Below are 21158 nucleotides of genomic sequence, written 5' to 3'. Positions count from 1 at the left end.
GTCTAACATTCCACCCATGTCCTTGTGCGAGAAATATAATACCCTATGATTGCGCATTCACATACAATCACTGCGACTGCCTCGAACGACCGTGGGAATTTTGTGCGGTATTTTCTCATGGGAACCCGCGCGCCTGATGTTGAATATGGGAATGGTTCAGCCACGACGGAAGCGGCGGTGGGGGGTTTTGGTAACGGGTGAGTGGGTGGAGAGAGGGTGAGGAGAGAGAGAGAGAGAGAGAGAGAGAGAGGGGGGGGGGGAGAGAGAGAGAGAGAGAGAGAGAGAGGGGGGAGAGAGAAATGAGAGGGAGAGGTTGGTGGCAGTCGATCGGATCAATGAATGGGAAGATACGAATGATATGAAGCGGCATTGGCTTATGATGAAATGAGCAACTCCTGAAAATCTTGAAGTTCCTTGCGGCGATCAGCCAGTCGGAATATTATATAATCATCATGGTTTGGGCGTCTTCAGTATAAGGGCCTTATGACTACGAACCGAGCAGAGGCATTGTTCTTGTCCTCATCGTCATTTTTTTTTTTTTTGCATCATTTTGCATCCTCTGCTTCTACGGATCTTGTGTATAGCTTGTATACGGATATTGCATTCCTAATTTCCTTTACGGATCTTGTATGGGTGCCGCCCTCTAAATTTCACGGTAGCCATGGGCACTACCTTGAGGAGTAGCCCAGGAGGGTGGCCACTCCGCACAAAAACATGGCGTCATCCCCCACCAATGACATCACCACCACTGATGACGTCACCCACCACCAGTGACGTCACGCTTCCGTGCACCGTCCGTCCTTGGTCGGGTACCGCTTGAGCGCCCACCTACCCTCACTTGTCGGTGTTGGCTGGCTGGCGGGAGCTGTATGCCGTCAGTCTCAGGAGTATAGCTAGTGTTGAGTGGTTGGCGCGGGTGCCTAGTGGTGGGGACTAGTGCTGGTGACTCGATAGTGGTGGCTACTCTAGTGTCGGGTGACTAGTGCTTGGTGCCCACCTTTGGTGCGTATGTCGTTTTGCTAAGTGCTAGTGCCTGACACGGGTGTCTAGTGCTGGTGCTTGACGCTGGTGCCCGCGGCAAGCACTGGTGTCTATCAGAGGTGCTTAGTGTTGGTGCCAAGTAATGGAGCCCGACTCTCTGATGGTGTCTATCGGATATATCGCTCTGGCTCGAACTGAATCCTGGCTTCTGTGGGTACTTGTGTCAGACTGAAAGACTTCTATCACCGTCCTTTACCACTGGACCAACACTGGACCAGCTTCGGACCAACATCGAACCAACATTGGACCAACATCGGACCAGCTTCGGACCAACATCGGACCACGGTCGGACCAACATTGAATCACCTTGGACAAACACTGGACCAGCTTCGGACCAACATTGAACCAGCTTCGGACCAACATCGGACCAACATTGGATCACAAAACCCATTCACAGGCCCCCATTCGACTGGTCACTGTTAGCCATTGAGGCCACGGTCAACAGTGAAACTACAGAGCTCGGTGGGAGAGGGAGCGTTTGCTCTGTGGTGTACGATGTGATGTGTGTTGAGAGTGGAGAGATGGGAAGCTGTGGTAAAGAAGAGAGAAGAGATGAAACAAGAGTGGAATCGGAAAGGTGAATAGATTGAATGAGTGAGTAGCGGAAGCTGGAATTGGTTGAGGTGAGAGGATTATGTAAGAAGTGGCGAGGAGTTCCCTCGTTGGTGAGAATCTGACAAGTTTTTGAGTGAATTTGAAAGTGATTATCCCATGATCATCTGAAACTAATGTCTAGCGATTAGCTCGACTCTGTATTTGGCTCATTGCTGAAGTAACATGCTTAGCACGACAAGAAAGCTGCATTGGAGTTATAGTGCCGAAACCGCGTAGTACATCTCTGTGCAAGTGCATCTGAACCTGCGATTGATGCAACGGGCGACATAGTGATGACGTCATCTTCAGACTCTGTGTGCTTTTTAACTCAGAAAAGCAGCGCAACTGAGTCGATGTTCCTGTGTTCATGCCGTCATTTCGAAGCTGTGGATACTGATCAAGCGACAGCGTCCATTCCAGCTTCCTAAATGTATAGCATGGTGAGTGGGTTTCAGGCGATTTCAATCGAACTTCTTCCTATATAAAGAATTTCGAAGAATTTCCTATACCTACTTATAAGTATAGGGTGTTCACTAAAATTGACACAAACTTTGAATGGCTGCATATCAAAAGTGAAGCAAGCTATTACGATGCAACTTAGCATAGAGATAAAAGGGACGTTTTTATCATTACCGAGCATAAAATTTCACGGATGTAATGAAAACAGTGGCGTTGGAGGTCGTTTTAAACAAGGACTACCAAAAGCCCATTGGCAGGCTTACCCAAAATAGCACGTCAATGGGAGAGTTTGGCACGTACAAATGCCAAATGAAAACTTAAAGTGTCAAAATTAGTTACATACCGTACAGTGGGACGAAAGTTCTAGAGGGTGTGGGAGTCCGAAAAGCTGAAGTGGTGTAATTGTGAAGATATTGACCTGAGGAAGGGTCGGGGCCCCGAAAATGCACGTGGAGGGGCTTTTTGACACCTCACGGCGCAGTGCTGCTGATCAGTAAGGCATTAACTGTGCCTAAGCGAAGAAGATATAGCACACCTGAGACTAGGCTGAGTTACAACCGGCGCAAATGATTTCTCGAAGCGACTGGGAACAACATAAGGCCAGAGAAGTAAATATGTTATGGTCAAAAAAGGGACAAAAAATGCAGAAAAAAGTTAAACTATTTAAGGTAGAAAAGTCATGTTTTTAGTTAACCCGCGCCCGGCTGGGGGTCCTGGATTTCCACGCCCTGCTGGGGGGGGGGGGTGTTTGAACACCCCCCCCCCCCTTCTAACTCGGCTCCTGGGCCACGTAGCGATACGCGGAAGGCGGCGTTCGAAAGAGCGCTAAAAATAATGACGAAATCACTTCGGTCACTTTTTTGGTCAGGTCATAGGTCAGGTCACCAGAGGTCATTGAAGGCAAAATTTCGCCGATTTTCAGGTCGAATGTCGACAATTTCCAAGAAGCCAACGCATAACTCGGGAACCAATAGAGCTACAGCGCCGCGGAAAAGCGCATTCGATAGCCCTATTAACGCTCTTTCTGAGTAATTCTATCAGATTTGACCTATCGTCAACGGTTTTGCCTGCAGGGGGCAAAAACTGCCAAAATAGCCGATTTTTTCGAAAACAGTTTTTCTGCAATAACTTTTGACCCAGGCCTTGCACGAGCTTACTTTTACCGGCATCGTGTTCCTCTCGTCAAGACGCATCGAATGAACTGTAACTTGACCTTGAAAGGTCAACTTGAAAATTTGACCTCAGGTCAAGGTCATGACCTGACCGGAAAGGGTCATGTTGCATATCAGTCGATCCATATCGTCGAGCTGAACACATCCAAGGCGTTTTCATCGCTCTAGCATGCCTCTATCAAAAGTTATTCGCGAAAAACTGTTAGATACCATCCGTGACCTAAGATGACCTCAGGGGCATACACAGGGGTCACAGATACCATTTTCATGTTCAGTGTGTCTTAGTTACTTGTTATTCAGTGTTTGGGAGTGGTTATAATGGCTTTCATCCAAAAAAAGCGCCTTTCAGTTTTCTCCCATTGACTCATAATAGGGAGGTCGCAAAATTGACCTGACCTTAGGTCATCGATATCAAAATTCTGAGATATACATTTTGTACATGCTATTGCTCTTAGCAATCGCTGAAAGTTTCAAAGCGATCGGTCACTCGGTGTAGCTATGGCAGACATTGAAACTTTTTATGAGGTGAGGTCACTTCAAGTGACCTGGTGACCTGACCTTGAATGACCTTGGTCTGAAATTTTCAGAACATGTGTAGAATTGATGTGTGATAAGGTATACCAAAAACGGCGGCGCTCCGCGCCGCCGTTTTTGAGATATTCGCGAAAAACCACAGGGGGGGTGTTCAAACACCCCCCCCCAGCAGGGCGCGGGTTAAAGGGCGACAATTAACTAGACAATGGAGTGTTCTGTTGTGATGTGATCGATGATACAAGGGCTAACGTCCATTTAAGTGTCAGCATGCAAGCTAACGCTGGATGCCGTGGTGTATGTGTTATTTCAGAGAATATCATCAGTTCGACTTTATTCCTCCAGACTGGTCCTTTACAATATGATACTTTTTGAGCCAAGTGTATTATTAGGCACTAGAGGTTCATGCAGAGCAACATATGTAACCAGAAGGTGATTTTCTGGTCCGACCTCGCGCCAGCACACTAACCAAGGGGTGCCTTGAGGGCCCCGGCCGATGTAAAAATTCCCATTGGAACGAGACCCGATAAGCCATTTTCCACGCCTGAAATTTAACAAATGAGTATCTAATGTGATTTGCCTAAGGTTATAACGTATGTTTGTGTCTTTCGATTTCATACAAAATATCAACTGGTTGCTCATTACCACCATCAACTGGCCAACATCACGGTCCACTGGTGCCAGAGCTTGTGACAACACTTCCAAGGAAATGTCCAAGAAATGACCTATGGGGATCAGGCAAATCTGTTGACGCTCTAGGGCTTGCAGCAGATGCAATGTGCATTACAACAATGCCTCGTTTGTTTAAATCGGTACATTTTTACCGAAGATACAGCCTGCTAAACTTTGTCTCAATTTTTAGTGAACACCCATTAGGTATCATAGCGATTAGATCATATTGATGTCAAAAAATAAATTTTTGACGTATCCAGAGTCAGAAAAGCTGGGAGGAAAGGGAGAGGGTGAATGGTACCGTACGATCACAGCCTCTGTACTGGATGGGGAGGGGTGATGGGGGTGCGCTTACCCCCCCCCCCCCCGCCCTCTCCCCCTCCTGCGTCCTTCACGGTCGGTTACACGGCTACCTTGAACTGAACCGTGCCGGTCAGCGGGCGACACAGGGAGGTCGTTACCTAGTCCTTACCTGTCGTTACCTAGTCGTTACTTGTCGTTACCTGTCGTTACCTAGTCGTTACCTAGTCGTTACCTAGTCGTTACCTAGTCGTTACCTGTCGTTACCTAGTCGTTATTTGACGTTACCTGTCGTTACCTAGTCGTTACTTGATGCTTGATCGTTTCTGGTCGTTACCTATGGTTACTTGTTACATGGTCTTTATACCTATGATCGTTATTTTGTCGTTGTCCATTTGTCGTTTGTAGTTCAATAGTCGAGAAGCTGCTTAGCTATGACTTCTTTTGGTTTCCAATGGTTCAGCCGATTGTTCAATGCGATCGACCTCCAATAATCGAGCTATAGGTGAGACTCAGCTCCCACAGTAAATATGCCGGTTAGCTCTAGAATACAATGCCCACCCTGATCCCCCCCCCCCCTATAACTTCAGACGAAGTTGGCCGGTGAAGCGTGAAGACCTCCCTTTGTTACTCACACAACTCTGTTCCTTGATTAGCACCTGAGCTAGTTTTTAGACCAGTGACGTCAAAATACAGTATTGTTTTTGTGGTGAATGTCGTGTCACGGCGTAACACCATTGTTCGTAATTACTTTTTGTTGGCGTGCGCTGGGTTTTGTCGATGTATGGGACGTTTTTTATTTCTGATTTATAGTGCTGAGGCCAGTTTCACCAATAAAAAACAGACGGCTGCGATTATTTTTTGACAAAACGATAGTCTATAAATGCTATTTACCGGTGAAAAAAGTAATTGCTGACCAAATAATATAGCGCTTGAAAGCTACGTTATTACATTTTTCAGCGATTAGTATTTTTAGCAGTAAATGACATTTTGAGACTATCGTTTTGTCAAAAAATAATCGCAGCCGTCTGTTTTTTATTGGTGAAACTGGCCTCTGGATAATTATTTTGTGATCATCTGTGAACAAAGAATCTGTGCTGAAAGTGTCTTTTATTTTCTCGATGTCTTGGTTCGAAGACTCTACATGACATACCAAGTCAGAGGTCTCGTGTTTTATTGATCTGGCTCGGTATACCTACCGATTGAATGCCTCTCAGCTCGCCAGTTGGCAATATAATTGTAGTCAGACAGACTAGTTCACTTTTCGCCCCCCCCCCCCCCCCCCAGATTGGTGCAGAGACGCAGTGTAGTCTTTCACTAGCTCCCTTTTTACTCCTCAGATGACAGCAAAAAGTCACGACGCTGCCCCCCCCCCCCCCTCCTTATGAGTTTTGCGAACGATCACAGTCGCAGTGCTACCCCTCAACTAACTCCCTTCTCGCTTCCTGGATGTCGGCACACTCAGTCTCTCACTAACTCGCCTTCCTCCCGACAGGTGGCAGTGCGGTCGCAGGGCCAGGCGGCCAGTCTCCAAACGCGCCTTCAAATGGTCTCCGCCGCCAATGAAGAGCTCCGCCGTGAACTACGCCTGGCATCTTCATCGAGATGTGAAGTGGATGCGAGAATCCATGACATGCACCAACAGTTTGTGAGATCCAGGAGACTGCAACCCTCGCCTGCTCCTGCCCCTGCCCCTGCAAGGTCGACTCCTGATTTGAGGCTGCCGTCAAGGATACCACAACCGCTTTCGCTTCGGCGAAGAGTCGATACGACGTGCGAGAAAAGCAAGGTAGAGGAGAAAGAGAAGACGGTGGAGAGAGCGAAAACGATGGAAGAGAGGGGGAGAGGAACGGAGAGAGCGAAAACAGCGGAGGAGAGAGTGAGAGGGGCAGAAAAAGACAGAGTAGCGGAGTGCACTCGGCAGACCCAAACAGATTCTGCAGCGTATCTAGTCAACAGAGAAACCCAGACCGAAGTTCCACCGTCGCCACCAGCTGTTCTGGCGGTGAAAACGTCAGGAGCTCGTGTTGTACCTCCGGATCGGGCCCGTGTGGCGGGGATACTGAGAGAGATGGATCCACTGAAGCTACAGAGACAGCTGATCGGCATGCTGGTTGAAGCAGAGGTGAGTTGGGGTGTTAGAAGGGGTTAGAGAATAGGAGGTTCTATGGGGGGGGGGGGGTGGAACGTCGTTTTATGAGGCAGCTCCGAGTTGTTAGGCGCAGGGAAAGCATGACGTAACATTAGTGGAAAATGGGCATGGGATGCTAGAAATGTGGCGAAACACGGTATGGAGAAGGGAGACGATGTGAAATATTTGTGTCAAAAAGGGAAGTGCGGGCCGTGAATGTACGGAAATGCGAGACGTTGACTGGGGCAGAGTTGAGATGATCAAGGAACAGGTTCACTTACCGACTGGGAGACATTTTTCAATCTATGGATGTTACATGTATTTCAGAAGGTCAAGTAGAGTCTAGGAGATGTGTTTCACTGTTGAGCCCATGCAATGTCCTTGTACTAGCCCTCACTCTCCCCCCCCCCCCCACACACACACACACCGAAGAGGATATCGCTTGTACATAAATCCGGCTCCATGTAATGTGTAATTTGTTTTCCCCTGCCCCCTGTTCACGTAGCCCTAACCTGACCTGCCCCCCCCCCCTCCCCAGGTTCTCCGCAGCCAGCTGGCCGCCCTGGGTCGTGACCTGGGCTCAGGTCAGAGCCGGGTCACGGCCACCCCGCGTCGACAATCAGCCACCACTGCGGAGCTCAGCAGGCAGAATGAGGAGCTTAGGCTGCAGGTGGGAATACACGGGGGGTCGGTGGGTTGTGTATTGCAGCAAATGTGCTGACAATTGATATTGCACAATGCACCTTTGACGCTAAGAAGCATAACATATGGTCCAATTGTCCATTGTCGAACTGTGTAATCGCCTGATTGTTGATTGCAGAATTAATCATGGAGTCACTACCAGCGGAGCTGTACCTATCCATGAGATATTAGCGTAGCATGTCAAGCGGATATTGCTTTTAGCGTTTCTTTCGAACACCATCTGTTTTAGTGTATTTTCTTTGCTCTTTTTAAAGACTGCTGAGACGAAATACAGCTCAGTTTTCAGTGTCTTGCTGCTGTTTCAGATATCTCAATTGGTGTTATTGCTACAAACTGCCTGTAAGTCGGAAGTGTTTCAACATTTCCGCCAATGTTAAATATCCACACACAAAAAAAAACTGCCTCAGTCCCCGAGTCTATCAACTCATCCCCCTCTCTTCTCAGCTAACCCTAAATCTAGCTCTCTCCACTCTCTCCAAATCTAACTCTTCCCTCTTCCCACAGTTGGCTGAACGTCAAATCGAGCTCGAGGGGACCCGCGCCCGTCTGCGTCAATTGGAAACCCCCTCCACCCCCGCCACCCCTGCCTCGAGGGGCCGCTCTTCGGGTGCAGGTCGACCTTCAAGCCTCTCTGCCTCGCCTCACGATCGCAGCATAGGGCACAGTAGTATACCTGTGTTAGTCAGAGCTTCTAGCCCCGGGAGAAGAGGGAGGAGGTTGAGTGCTAGTGGGGTGGGGGATGGACCGAGGAGCAGGACTCCTAGTAGGGCGACGGGTGACGCTAGAAACGCTGATGTGAGGGCTGATGTGAGACCCGGACGAGGAAGAGGTAGTGGAATCCAGCGGCGCTCTGTACAAGACAGCTCAGGATCAGACCTTGCCACCGTGCGAGCGATGCGTCAATTGAGTTCATCACTTCGGCGTTCTACGCCCAACCTGAGTGGCTCACCACCGGGGGCTGGTCAGACTGATGAACAGGGAAGTCAGACAAGACTGACGGCTGGGGCAAACTATAGTACTGGAGGGAGAACCTCTGGACTGGCAGCTATCACTGGTCATCTGACGAGCTCTTCACCAAACCTCGCAGCTGCATCAACAAGTGTGGCCGGGAGGGTGAACACTCGTCTGCAGCCTCAACCCCCTACCGCGTGGGCGGCGCATAGCCCGTCACCAGCCTGGCAGCAAGATCCAAAAGTGAAGGTACGCGCGAGAGCCCTGTGGGAGCACTGGTTGAGAACTGAGGGACGTGGAACCAGTGGCACGGCGGCTAATCCTGTGTGATCTGGACCATGATCCTCGCATTTCTGCCACTGCCGTATCCCGCCTTCGTCTTATCCCGCCTTCGCCATTTTTCACGTCATTATCCCGCCTTATACCACCTTGTTTTGCATCCGCCTACAATTTTGTTCCTGCATTACCTACCCAAGTCATAGTAAATGAAACCATTTACCTGACCCACGATCACGTGATCTGAAATGATCGGCTGATCAACTGACCGGATCTGGATCGAACGTCCTGGCTGGCTGGTTACTAGCTAGCTGGCTGCTCATTTAGCCGACTGGTTGGAGTACTAGCTAGCTAGTTGGTTTACCACCTAGCTGGTTTGAGTACTAGCTAGCTGGTTGGATTACTAGCTGGTAGCTGACTTCCTGGCTGTTGCACTAACACCTTCTGTGTAAGTGTTGTCTGGAGGCTGTGTGGCATGACCTCGTACACTCTGCACTGGTGAAGGTCTGAAAAAGGGGACAGCTATGTTTGGTTTGTAATGGGAAAGATTGAAGCTGTTGCCATTGGGGAAGTTTTGGTTTTGCGATAGTAAGCCCCGTATCGTGACTTGGGGCTGTGGAGGATTGGGTTATGGGAAAGAAATGGGGTGAAAGTTTAGTAATGCTTCAATTTTTGTTAGTTAAAAGTCCGAAACTTCAAACTTCGAATGCCGAGGAGATGAATATTTATTTATGAGAGCGTTCTGATTTGTGTCTTCATTTACCATTTTATTCCCAGAAAATAATTTTTAGTTATTATATTTTGTCCAAAATTTATTTCAAAGTCGATGGATGGTTCCACAAAACGTTTCAACGGCCGTTCATGAGATGTTGGCTCGTCAAATTAAACGGGTTCATATCTTCTGGGGCTTGGTTTGCTTTGATGCTTCAAAAAGGACAAAATGCGTTTAATCAGTGGGGCATCGCTATTGAAGTCCATCGAGACGGATTATGCAGGGCTGCAAAGGATGCATGCTGCTGGATGCTCTTCATATTATAATCCCTGATAAATGTTTGCAGTTTCAAATGCACGGTTTTCTTAACGTTGGCATGTGTCTATTGCTTGAACGACTTAATTGAGTGTCTTTGCATGGACTTGCTTATTTGCACGATCTGTTAAAATGTTGGCTAAATAACGATTCATTAACCCTCGCCCGCACATGGGGGGGTGGTTGCCACCCCCCCCCCCCCCCCAGGCAGTCTTTCTGCTCTGCACTCAACATTTTTAGAGCTAGAAGGCTGATTTTTCGTATAGCTGCTCGTCTATCCTTTCTTGATGTCCACTGAAAATTTCAAGTTTCTGTGATTTTTGGTTTCGGAGATATGACCTTGTTTTTCAGGTCATGTCATGACCCAAATGGCCAATTCTCAACATCTTGCGTTTGCCATGGGCCTTGTGAGCTTTTGACACCCTGATTTCGGCCTTTTTTGCCAGTCTTACCTCCCACCTATCATGGAACATGTTGTTCGACGATGTTCAGGGGTCAAGGTCAGGGTCAAGGTCAACCTAGGTCATCTAAGATAATTGCGTTTTAGGCAAGCTGAATTTACTTTTTGTGAAGTTTTTTAACTGCATTTTTGGTAAAAGCTTCTCAGATCATGATTTCATGTGATATGGACCCAAAAACAATCGGTGCACACATCAGTATACACACAGACACACACAGACATACAAACACATATAATTGACCTTGACCTAACTTGACCTGAAATGACCTCAGCAGCAAAATTCTGGTCGGATAGTGTGACAAAGAGGTTCTAGCTGGCTTGGCACCAGAAAACAGCATCGTCATCGGTATTTGATAAGCAGCGCACTTGATATCCAACGGTGACCCAAAACAGCAACATTTTTTAGTTTGACCTGACCTGGAAGGTCAATGACTGACCTGAGAAGGTAAAACTGGGTATCATTGGATTCGTCTCTTCCCAAAGAATATTTTTGGTCTTTACTGCTAAGCTCTATCTCCAACAGGAACGAAATGGCGCGGGGGGGTGGCAACCACCCCCCCCCCCCCATGTGCGTTCTAGGATGGGAAAATGGCATGTGCGGGCGAGGGTTAAATAGCACGGTAACCTTCGTATTCACGCTGTGTTCACTAAACTTGTTCTTCCCATTGTGAAACCTATTTGCGTCACTTATAAAGACCATGATGTCTTACCTTGCCCTGGCCTTTGTCTTATCCCAACGCAGGTAAAACAAGACTGATGGGGAGAAATTCATCGTGATGGTACCTTTTGCGCCAGCACACAAACCTAAGGTCTGTTGGGTGTGTGACGGTGTTTTGAGCTATAATATGGAGTATGGACGCACTGTGTTTTATGGTTGTGGGTTTTGTGGTGGTGTTTGTCTTGGAGACTAGGAACCTACTTGGAGAGCGGGAGGGGTGTTTGTTTGGTTGTGTTTGTCAGTGAAAGGCGTTTGTCTGCGTGACGTTATTGTCCCGACGGCTTGTTGTTCTGTCCCTATCGTTCGGACCCAGATGTGTTTGTTTTGTTTCAGCTGTTTCCGGGATTTCCTTCGGGCTAGTCTGGTATCTGTCGCAGGCCGTTTTTTTTTTCTTCTTCTTCTTCTTTGCCGGATGAAATTCGTAAAACGACAGTGTTTGTCCCTGGAGTTTCGCAAAACGACTGTGTTTGTCCCTGCAGTTTGTAGGTTTGTTATGTCATACAGGAGTGAGGAGTCTTTCAGTATATTTTGCTTCATATGCTCAATAAGATAATATTTTGAGGGAAGAGTTTCATAGCAATTACAAAACTGGGGATCTGTGTTGTGTGTGTGTACGTACCTCCATGGAGGCACTCGTTATTCGTGATTTGTCAGTGGGCTGACGAATGCCCGTATATGGCCATGACTTTCCTAAGATACCTATAGACCCTTCCTTGTCCGCCTACCCGCATTTGAATGTGAAAAAAAAAACGGGAAACCTGCCCTAAGTCCTATGCATGTCTGCTTGGAGCATGTGAACGAATTATAACGACTGCACGCGACGTCCTAAATGCATGTGGCTGTCATAAACTCGCATGCTGAACTGAATACAGTGTCTTATTTGACTTTATACAATCCTGTTCTGTGCTTCTTGTATTAACCCTCGCATGTGTGCGGCGTTTGCCAGCTTCTAATGTGTAGGGGGGGGGGGTCGGTTGGACCCCCCCTTGCCGTTTGGCCCCTGATCGAGCTAGAGCTTCGCGGAAAAAACGAGCGTGTTGCCCGTGACGAGAGGAAGCCGCTGATACCCAATTTTAAGGTCCTAGGTCATTGGTTGACCTTCCAGGTCAGGTCAATGACCCAAAATCGGGAAAATCGGGACCTGTTAGAAAGTCGTAAAGTGTGGCTGCTAAGGGGTTTTTCGGGGTGCTGATCACAAATATCGTGTTAGTTTTGATCACAGATGATGTCTTGAAGCATTTAGACCAGGTCAGGTCAGGTCAGGTCAGGTCAACCAGTAGGCGTCGTGACGGGTATTCGTAGTACGTGTCAACCGCCTCTGACAGCTTCGTAACATGTTACGAAGTCACCAAAACTACTTCGTAAATGTTCAAATGGTTGCTAAATTCGAATTCAGCTCCAAAAACTAGCCTAGAAACATGTAAAACTCGAAAAAGTGACCCGAGGTCACCCGAGGTCACCAAAGGTCAATGACCTGACCTGACCTTCAGGTGACCTTGACACACACGGGAGTAACATCAAATCACATGCTTGAACGTTTGAAACCACGAAAAGCTTGCAAACACGCGGCTAGTGCGATCCGACATACGCGAAATCGCGATTCCGGCCAAACATGGTCTCGGAAAAGAGGTCACAGGTCAAAGGTCATTTGGGTCAGGGTCATGAAATTTTCAGGGTAGGTGTCAAATTGATCAATGCGAGGGTACTGAAAGTTTCGTCGCGATCGGCCGCTTTTTACGCGAGTTATTCGCGAAAAACCATGGGGGGGTCCATCCGACCCCCCCCCCCCCTACACATGCGAGGGTTAATTACTCTGTGGTCATATCTCGGCCCTTACTCCGTAACAGCTTGCAAAAATATAAGTTAAATTTGCTTCCCTGGCCATGCTAGCTTTCCAACGCCCCTTGCAGTCGCGCCTTTTCGACCCATATATCGACCATATCCACTTCATCCAAATTGCATTTATCCTGGGATCCACTGACTGTGCCATTTAAAATATTCTTTAAACGTCAAACTGCTTGCCGAAGTGCACGGTTATCCTGCGCACTCAATGTCCTCTGTGTCATAATACCGTGTTTTGTCCAATTAAGGTCACATTTGCTTTAAAAAACTGACATTTGCGTAAGGTTGTTTTTGCATGTTACGATAACTCTAGAAGACGTAAACTATGAGCATAAACTGTCTCCATAAAGTATTTGTGTTAGTTGATTGGTAAAAAAGGTGGGGCTGCATTTTTTGTCGCTTCAATTGATTGCTATTAGGCATACTGTTCATTATTGCCAGTATCTAACAATATGTTCATTTCGAGTGCCGTTGCCATGCATGGTGTTATTTTACGTACTCTGTCTTACGTACCCATATGACATAGACCATGTGTCTCATCTCTGTCCCTTTCTCCTTTCTCAGGCCGACTGGCGTGCTAGCTTCCCCAACGTCGCTTCAACAAACGGAGACTCATCTTCAACAGCCCCAACTTCAACAACATCGTCAACAACAGCGTCGTCATCCAAAGTACCCTCTGGTCAGAGTCAGGCGATCGGACAGATTCTCTCAACCCTCTCTGCTCCGTCTTCTCCTGGAGGAGGGTCAGAGACACTCTCTCGCACAGCGGCCGACATCAGAGCTCTTCGGAGGGAGATGGAGGCACGACTGCAAGCTGCACGTTCAGGGACTGAGGCTGGTGAGGTTGAACATGCTGTTGAACATGCCACAGAAGCTGTGGAGGGTGGTGGTGGGGACATTGATGAACGAGATATCTCTGAAGGAAGTGGAGATGACTGTACGTCTTTGGAGTCATCCCCACGGGAGATACGCGGGGAAGAGTCATCGAGTCAAAGAGTCGCGGTGACTCCTCCTCGCCGTGGTGGAATACTGGAAAGACTCCATGCGATTGACTCAGCCGCTGCGACTCTTCCACTGTCTTCAACCTCAACTACAACATCCTCTTCAACAGTGTCAGCATCCACCACATCCTTTCTATTATCCCCAGCACCAACCGCTTCTGCTTCAGGAATGGCGGTGGATTCTCGCTTCGGTTACCACCATACTGGTAACACTCGACCGGATCCTGCTTTGATGCCTCCTAATCAAGGACTAATCCATCAAATTCTCACCTCACATGCTACTACACCGAGTCGACCTGGCTCCACGCTAGATAAAGCAGAAGGAGGTGCCGTTCGAGCTGCTTCAAGCGGAATGCCTGGCGCTGTGACCAAACCAAAGCTACGGAAAAGCGCTAGCTTGACTCCGCCGAGTGGGGAGCGGAAGGGTGCGGCAGCTCATCCGAAGCTTGTGAGATCGGCTACTCTGCGTGAAGGGAGTAATGGTGGAGGGGGAGGGGCTGCGGGGTCGCCCAGGGCTCCTCCTCCCAAGGAGAGTGGAAATGCAAGGGTGGGAAGGTATATTCGGAGTCTGCTGCAGAGGATTTCTGAAGTACCCGATCAGTGAGAAATGGGGAGAGGAGTGGAGAAAAGAGAGAGAGAGAGAGAGAGAGAGAGAGAGAGAGGGGGCGTGAGGAGAGAAGGAACAGCAATAGAGAGGGAGAGGATGAGATAAGAGGGAGAGAGAGAGGGGGGAGAGAGGAAGAGGATGAGACAAGAGAGGGAATGAAACTAGACGGGACGAAGGAGAGATTGAAAGCTGACAAAGGAAGTGAGGGCAAGGAGACTGGGAGGTAGAATGGAGGAGAGAGTGAAATAAGAGGAAAATGTTTCGGTGATGCGTTGTTTCCTATGGCGACTCGAAGTTTGTGATACTGGTTTGTAAGGTGTAGAAGCGGTGTTACGAAGGGTATCATCGATTCATTGTTATTTATACCGACTTAGACCTGTGATGTGCTGAGTTAGCGTGCTGAGTTAGCACCACTAAACCAAATGTATGGCATTGATGTTGAGGCGTATACCAAAGTTTGATGTCACTGTGGCGAAATGTGATCGATAACGTATAGCTGCGTCATTTAAATGCGTTGTTCATGTGACGTCAATAATCCCAAATGCGACTTTTCGTCCAGTCCGCGACCGCGACATACTCGCCGTATTGAGGTGTGCGAATAGTCCTGAATGACGTCATGAGATCTTGTGACGTTGTCCGGGTGTTTGCGAAAATCCGCTCGCTAGAGATATTTGTTCAGCTGTGATACGTGGCCCGGAGACATTCCTGCTTGTTTTGCGTTGCCACTATGTGGTAACGTTTCGTGTTTCCATGTTTCCACTACGGCTATACATACCGATGTTGTTTCATTTCCGTTCCAGCTAGCGAATTCCATGCTTGAGAATTCCGCAAAACTTGCGCATTTATCGCCAGATCTGAGGACTTTTTGTGACGGACTGCGGGATGGCTGGAGGAATTGTGATAATTCTCTGGGTGGGTGGCGATAATAGGCGGTGTTGCGGGTTTGTTTTATTTGTGTATCTATGTATTGTATTTACTAGTGTGTGTGGTTGTGCCTTACAAAATACATGGTTGCCCTGTATTCGCCTGTTTTAGCTACGAGAGGGAGGAAGTCGGCTGAGAGACCAGGTAACCAGGCCCTTGACTGAGGTGTGCGGGTGGGACGGGTGCGGGGTGGGACGACGCCATTCACCGTTTACCGACTTGCTCCGACGATACGAAAGTCGTATAACTCTTATCATTCACTCGAAACAAAGTTGGATGGGCTCATGAATCATATGAACAATTTAGAAAGCAAAAACATCTACCGACGATACAACAGACTTCATTGTTTTGCATCGGTGGTCAGCAAGTCATCTGCCTGCCTTCGTACTTACTATGTTTTAGGGCCTTGGTACTTACCAAGGTATATAAAAACATGGTACTTACATAGTGACTGAGCCTCGTGAAGAAAGCGTAAAGGGCGCCTCTGGTGGCAGACTTGCAAAGCACAGAATAGGTGTCGCCACAATCTGACAAAAGTTGTGCTAGTGACGTAATAAGCTTTTTGTTCGTCGCACCGTGAGTATGAGTAATAATGGATGACCTTGGAAGCACTTCCGGCGATTTGTTTTGCGATTGACTTTGGATTGACTCGTGTTCTCCCAAGCTGCTGCGCGCCCTAACTCTTCAACAACATTCAACAACGACTCGTGTTCTCGCGCGCGTCTGGTGCGTAATATTCTGGAAAGTACTTATAAAGAGATATATTGAAAATTACTTCTGTTTCTCAGGAAATTGGCAGTGTAGGGTGTAATTTTACAAGCTACAAAGTATAAGGTAGGTCGAACTCGATAAAGCATTTATATCTAAACCAGGTTAGATTGAAGTGAGTCAAATAAAATATATCATAATAAATACTGAGCCTTATGCCAACCGTATCATGATCATTATTTACTATGTGTGATAAAGAAAGCTTTTTCTAACTGTCCTCTCTTCGAAATTCCTCTTTATGGCTTAATAATTTGCACAAAGACAGCACCAGCGCAGTTTGAAAGGGGTCAGGGTGACATGATCTTACAATATTTGTGTTAGTATAATTCCAGACTCTTCTTCCTGCTTTTTTGCCTGTTATTAACGTGGGGTACGTGTGAATGCAGGATTTACATGAGTGAGCATGAAAATGAGCTCATTTTTAGCCACTAACAGCTCACTTTCTCCAACAGTGACGAGATGAATCCGGACGACAAGCCGCCACCCTACTCTGAGGTGTCCCCTCCGGGCCAGGAATACCATCCACAGATGCAAGGTCAGTATCCGAGAGTTGCGGGAAGCGTAGACAAAAGGTTATTTGCAAAGGCTTCATTCAGGTAAATGTTTGCTTGTATTTACATCATAAAGACTTTTCTTTTTGGTTCAATTACAGCTTGCTCTTCATTGTTTTATAACAACATTTTTTGTGAATTTATCCAGCTGATCTTTTCAGCTTCCTCAGTTGTAAGTGTATATGCATGCATTAGGGAGGACTTGCTTGCTCAGACCCTCTGGATGTCCTTTAACTGATCCATCAGCACTGGACTGCATTCCACGATTCCAGTCCTAGTGGGTCACGTACAAGTGCTAATTCATACAACAACAAATTTTGTAAAGTAAGAGTGTAAATTTGTAAAACAATTATCGACAGGTGTCATTAAACCAGGACTACATAGTACATGGCAATAATCTTGTTGGTGCAGGGTGGCATGGGTAGCGCATAAAACAATGGGAGAAAGGGACAAATGTGTCCAGTCTTGAGCAAACATCAAAAACACAATATATTTTCAGAAATAGGGCCATACTGGCTATATGCCCCAGGCAGGGTGCAGCTGATCCCTTATCACTTATCACTGATCTTTGATCAATGATCAATGATCAATGATGGCCAGCAGCAAGGTAGTTGAAAAGTCATGTTAGGTCATAAAGCAGCAGTTTTTGACACATAGCTTATGAAAGAAGGCACTGGAAGATGTTCAGCTCAACAGTACAAATTGATTGATAGGTGTGTGCACTATGCAACATCACCTTTTTTACGGAGCGAGCGAAGCGAGCGGAGTCTCATACTGAATTAAGGGAAAATCCTGAGTATGAGCGGCCGGCCGGCCGGCCGGCCGTGGGGACGCTCTTCAAAAGCTAATATCTTAAGAACGGGACATCCGATTGACAAGCGGTCTTCTTTACTGAATGTCACTTGGACGTAAAAGTTCTGTGGTGTGATGGCCACCATGCGTTCTTGCCAACCACCGCACGTGGCGCGTGGTAAAGTTGGACATTTTTTAAGAACCCCCAAAATTGCAACCTCAATAACGGCACAACGGTTGGGCCGATTGAATTGAAACTCGGTACACAGTTAGGTCTCCATCAGATAATTCATCTGCATGTGTTAAGGTTGGGGTGCTACAGCACGTGCGCACGTGCAGGGGGCGCTCTTAGATCTCGAGAACGGCTGGGCCGATTGCGCTCAAATTTGGTACACGGTTGGGGACCAGTTAGTAGGGTGCCGTGCAAAAGTCAGTTTGGACCCCGCTTGCACGTGCGCACGTGCAGTGTGCCGCTTCCAGATCTCGAGAACGGCTAGGCCGATTGCGCTGAAATTTGGCACATCGCTAAAGACCGGTTAGTAGGGTGCATTGCACAAGTTAGTTGGAGGTACCCCCTCGCAATTTCGCACGTGCAAGGCCCATCCTCTCGCTCGCTCCGTTGGTCGCCCAAAAGGCGTTTTACTGGTTTGTTAGGTCATGACCTTGACCTCTAATCAGAGTTTCCAGTTGACATTTCAGGCGAATTATCAACTGGAAACTCTGATGACCTTTTTTTGGTTAGGTCATGACCTTGACCTCCCAGTTGACATTTCGGGCAAATTATGGTTCATTTGACGTGACTTGATGAGTAAGACATGATGGTATCGAAAGAAATAACATATATTCAGTCTGAAGTTGTCGCAGAACAAATGTTTCGGCCGAATCTGTATTTTCGCGGTTTTGGTCTCCAAAGGATGCTGGCGATCAATTTTCAGCGGTCAAGACATGTTCAGTTGTGCATTCTAGAGTCTAGACATCCTCTTTTTGTGAATTGACACAATTTGTATACCTACAATCGTCAAAAAAATTAAGCACAGTTACCTATTTCGGTGACAGAAAACGGTAAAAGTAAATACCGTGTGTAATGACGAAAGTAACGACCATCATCGGACTCATAGCACGTGCGCATTCATTCAATTTCATCTAACCCTTTATTTGCCGGAAATGGCACATGTATGCTGAGTTTCTCTGCAGTTAGGCCGCTCATGACGGAAATGATAGGTCATGCTAGTGTAAACATTCCTTGTTGGCTCATGGGTATCGGATGGTTGTGTGTATCAAATGTCATATCAAGGAGCTGATCAAATTAAGCCAGACTAGCCAGACCGCTACAGCCATAATATTTGCCTCGTTCTTACGAATACAAATTGGAATAGCGTACAAATATTGTTGACATGTTGATGTGTTGTGTGTATGTGTTGTCCTTGTGTGCAGTATTTATGCGTTTGCGTTTTATCTTGCCTTTGTTGTGCTCGACTGCGTTGTTTCTGATGTCTTGATGCACTACCGTGCCCTATGAACGTACTGTAGCATGTATTGTGCCGGGTGCCCTAGTTGAGCACACCATTTTGTACTCCCGTTTTAGTTCACACCATGCAAAACCTGTCTCATACTGACGTTCATTGCACCATTATAAATCATTTTTTTACGGTTGCCATGTCGTAGTATGCTGTACTTGGGTCTCCATATCTTTCTACAATAACTACTGAACTGTCGTAACACCTCTTTCATGTTTTATCTCACCCATTTAAGCCAGCATGCTACTTGTACGGCCCTCCAGGTATTAAGTGGTTGGTTGTAGAGTTGCAAAGTTTTGCCAATGGGCTGCTACCGGCACCGCCCCGCCCCACAAAAATTTTCTGGGATACCGGCATGCTACCACGCCCCAAGCAAAAAAAATCGCCAAATTACCGGCATACTAAAAACCTGCATTCTTGATTCTGGCTTACCCCTACATGAGATGCCACATTTTGGCAATTTCAGTAACCGCCCCACCCAGCAGCCACCCATTGTCCAACCAAAACTACCAGCAGCCCTGATTTTGGCTGTTGGCCCCACAAATACCACAATTTTGAAACTCAATTCCAGTCTACAGCTGTTAAAATATCATCTGTAATCAAAGAGGTATTGCCTACAAAAAGCATTAACACATTCATCAAAAAAGCAAGGACAAAAAGAACTTGAATTAGGCACAGAAATGTGTTTCTGAAAACTGCACAGTGAGCAGCAATCACATTTACCACAACCGTTCTTATTTTCCACATTCTCCTAAAATGTTACAGGTACCAACCAAATAATGAACTATAGATAGTCACAAATCACAATATAAAAAACTACAGGTTCGGCCATGTTGAAATACCGGCATGCTACCGGCAACACATGCCAGCTACCACGAAAAAACCTGCGGTAGTGAAAAATTACCGGCATGCCGGTAGTGCGGTAGGGAAATTTTGCAACTCTAGTTGGTTGCCAACATCACAATAAGCGATCTGCATTGATGAATACGTCTAATGGGCATGGCTGTTGAAAACCATTGCCGAAATCATGAAATGTGTGCACGACACCTCTTCTCATTTCTATTGAGTCATTTTACTGGGGTGTCTCTGTCATTTTCAATAGGCTAACCACCGACTCTTTTGCTGCAGGGCCGTACCTATCGTCCTAGTGCTTCGTTGTAACTCACTTCCTATGACTCACACATACCTCTCTCTTTTTCTAATTCACAGGTCCACCTCCAATGACCCACCAGCCCGGACCTCACGGCGGACCCCATAGACCCCATGGATCCCACGGACACCACGAGAGCTACCACGGAGACCGCGTGCCTCTAGCGGGCGGTCCTCAGCCGGGATACGGCAGTGTGACGTATGTCACTACTCATACTGTACCGGCCCATGAAGTCATCATTGTCGGAGGCTGCCCAGCTTGTAGGGTAAGAAGGGCCCTTTGTTGGGTTTCATGAGTGTTTCATGGGGATTTTTCTGCGGTGTTGGGAAGAAACGCCCTTTTGGGGGTGACATGGGTGTTTCTTGGGGACTTTTCTACGGTGTTGGGAAGGGTGGAGGTGGATATGTGGCGTCATTGGTAGAATAACTAGTTTTTGACATTAATGGGGGAGATGGGTTATGTCGCAGGATGTGCTTACTGAAATGTTGCCTTGCTCGTTTGTTGTCACAAAAGTTTACCTCTTACTACATACATAGACTGAAAAACTCCTCATAACTTTTACATGCATGATGAGACGTGTATTACGTTTGTTGAAAATTCTGATCATTTCCTTCAAAAGCATGGTGGTCCGACTGAAAACCAGGCCCAAGATAAATAACAAATGTCCATATCTGGGGATAGGTCCCGGAATAACCGTCTGTTTTGGTTAGCTGATACACCAATAGACAGAGCTATCGTAGGCTTATCTCATATATCATGATCAGTGTTTTCTGCGAAAGACTGAGACAATGCAGACAATAATATTAGCGATTTGTTAACGGTTTTCATGTGAATGCCGGCTTACGCATTGGGTATACTCTCGCGGACAGATGTGATAGATAATCTCCCTAACGTAGGTCCTGTTATGTTATCGGTTCAGAGTCCAATGGTGAATGACCTCTCGAGAGCAAAGTCGTGATGACCTCTCGAGAG

The 21158-nt window shown here is 47.1% G+C and overlaps 1 protein-coding gene across 6 annotated transcripts in view; it reads left to right on the top strand.

Annotated features, from left to right (window-relative positions):
• The window catches only part of LOC122376466 (serine/arginine repetitive matrix protein 2-like), a 49026-nt gene extending 33521 nt beyond the window's left edge, over positions 1-15505 (top strand). For 2 of the 6 annotated variants that reach the window (XM_043356339.1, XM_043356340.1), the window contains exons 5-8: positions 6265-6894; positions 7439-7570; positions 8107-8802; positions 13441-15505. In XM_043356339.1, the coding sequence (XP_043212274.1) occupies positions 6265-6894; positions 7439-7570; positions 8107-8802; positions 13441-14481 (2499 nt within the window). In that variant the 3' untranslated portion in view covers positions 14482-15505. Of the gene's footprint in view, positions 1-6264; positions 6895-7438; positions 7571-8106; positions 9278-11058; positions 11126-13440 lie in introns of all 6 variants that reach the window. The other 4 variants (XM_043356344.1, XM_043356345.1, XM_043356343.1 and 1 more) reach the window with 4 other exon arrangements.
• The last annotated feature ends 5653 nt before the right edge of the window (positions 15506-21158 follow it).

The sequence above is a fragment of the Amphibalanus amphitrite genome, unplaced genomic scaffold, assembly GCF_019059575.1.
Source record: "Amphibalanus amphitrite isolate SeventyFive unplaced genomic scaffold, NRLGWU_Aamphi_draft 002151F_arrow, whole genome shotgun sequence".
NCBI classification, from domain to species: Eukaryota; Metazoa; Arthropoda; class Thecostraca; order Balanomorpha; family Balanidae; genus Amphibalanus; species Amphibalanus amphitrite.
The sequence above is the reverse complement of the archived record's forward strand: the minus strand, read 5'-3'. Positions and strand labels throughout refer to the sequence as shown.